This window comes from Priapulus caudatus, unplaced genomic scaffold, assembly GCF_000485595.1.
Source record: "Priapulus caudatus unplaced genomic scaffold, Priapulus_caudatus-5.0.1 Scaffold2313, whole genome shotgun sequence".
NCBI classification, from domain to species: domain Eukaryota; kingdom Metazoa; phylum Priapulida; class Priapulimorpha; order Priapulimorphida; family Priapulidae; genus Priapulus; species Priapulus caudatus.
Genome location: NW_014579374.1, coordinates 26206 through 27237, shown reverse-complemented (window position 1 = coordinate 27237; position 1032 = coordinate 26206). Strand labels below are relative to the sequence as shown.

The 1032-nt window shown below is 41.1% G+C and overlaps 1 protein-coding gene across 1 annotated transcript in view; it reads right to left on the bottom strand.

The window, feature by feature from the left end:
• The window catches only part of LOC106818535 (G patch domain and KOW motifs-containing protein-like), a 13837-nt gene that overhangs the window by 8478 nt on the left and 4327 nt on the right, over positions 1 to 1032 (bottom strand). The window contains exon 2 of the mRNA XM_014823234.1: positions 116 to 279. Coding sequence (XP_014678720.1) covers positions 116 to 279 — 164 coding nt within the window. The remainder of the gene's footprint in view (positions 1 to 115; positions 280 to 1032) is intronic.

Genomic DNA, 1032 nt, shown 5'->3' with positions numbered 1-1032 from the left:
CAAGTTGAAAACTACGCAAAACGCTGTTAAAACAGTGTCATACTCTTCTCCTATTATGTACTCTTGATGGCTGCTGCAACTTACAAAGACATTGGTTTCTAACCGCTATGAATACCTTTTAGAAGCTCCTTCACTGCCTGTGCCGAGAGATCGTCGAGCTGCTGCTCCTGCTTCTGGGGGGCAGCACCGTTCAGCCCTCCATCTAATCGCTGCCTCCAGTTGTTTGTTCGTATCAGAGGTATGACAAGTTCACCTGGTTCTAACTTGTCACCCTTTGTACTGGTAAAAGAAGAGACCGATAGGAGAAATAGTCAATGTTGATAGATTAGATCAGGGATTGAATTTTACGACGGCAACTGACAGCATTTGCCGCCGGAACATATTGATTTACCGTCGGAGGTAGTCTGTATCGGCGGCAAGTAAATGCCGTCGTAGCACTTAGTACCTAAATGCCGTCAGATGTATAATTTAACACAAACAACGACGGCAAGTGCCATTGCAACGTATCGGTGTTGGATTCTTTGCGAAATAAATTCATTCTTATATTTTCCTGCGACGTTCTTGTTCTTATTTCGGGTTTCCCTCAGATATGAGGAACCATAGAACCGTATGGTGCTGCCACCACCGCTGTTATCACTGTATGGTGAGCTGCCACCACAATCACAGTGCAATTTCAACAACCTGTAGTGTACTGTAGCTAGTTTTTATATAATTCTTGGTAATCAGACTCTGATGATGTTCTTCCCACTCGACTCTGACTTCTACTCACTGTGCAATTTCTGTAGCTAGTTTATATTCCTTGTATGTCATATTTGTATACTATATTTTGTACATGAATAAAACCCACACTAGTAAAAATGGTACAAGAATATAGTTAAAATTGAGAGTAAAATTGGAGAGCACAACGTTACGATCTCACTTTAGTGCTCTCCAATTTTACTCTCAATTTTAACCATATGTAGCCTGTCAGATCAAAACATGCCGTAGAACTCAATTCGGACATTATGAGTTAGTAGTTTTATCAGAAAGACC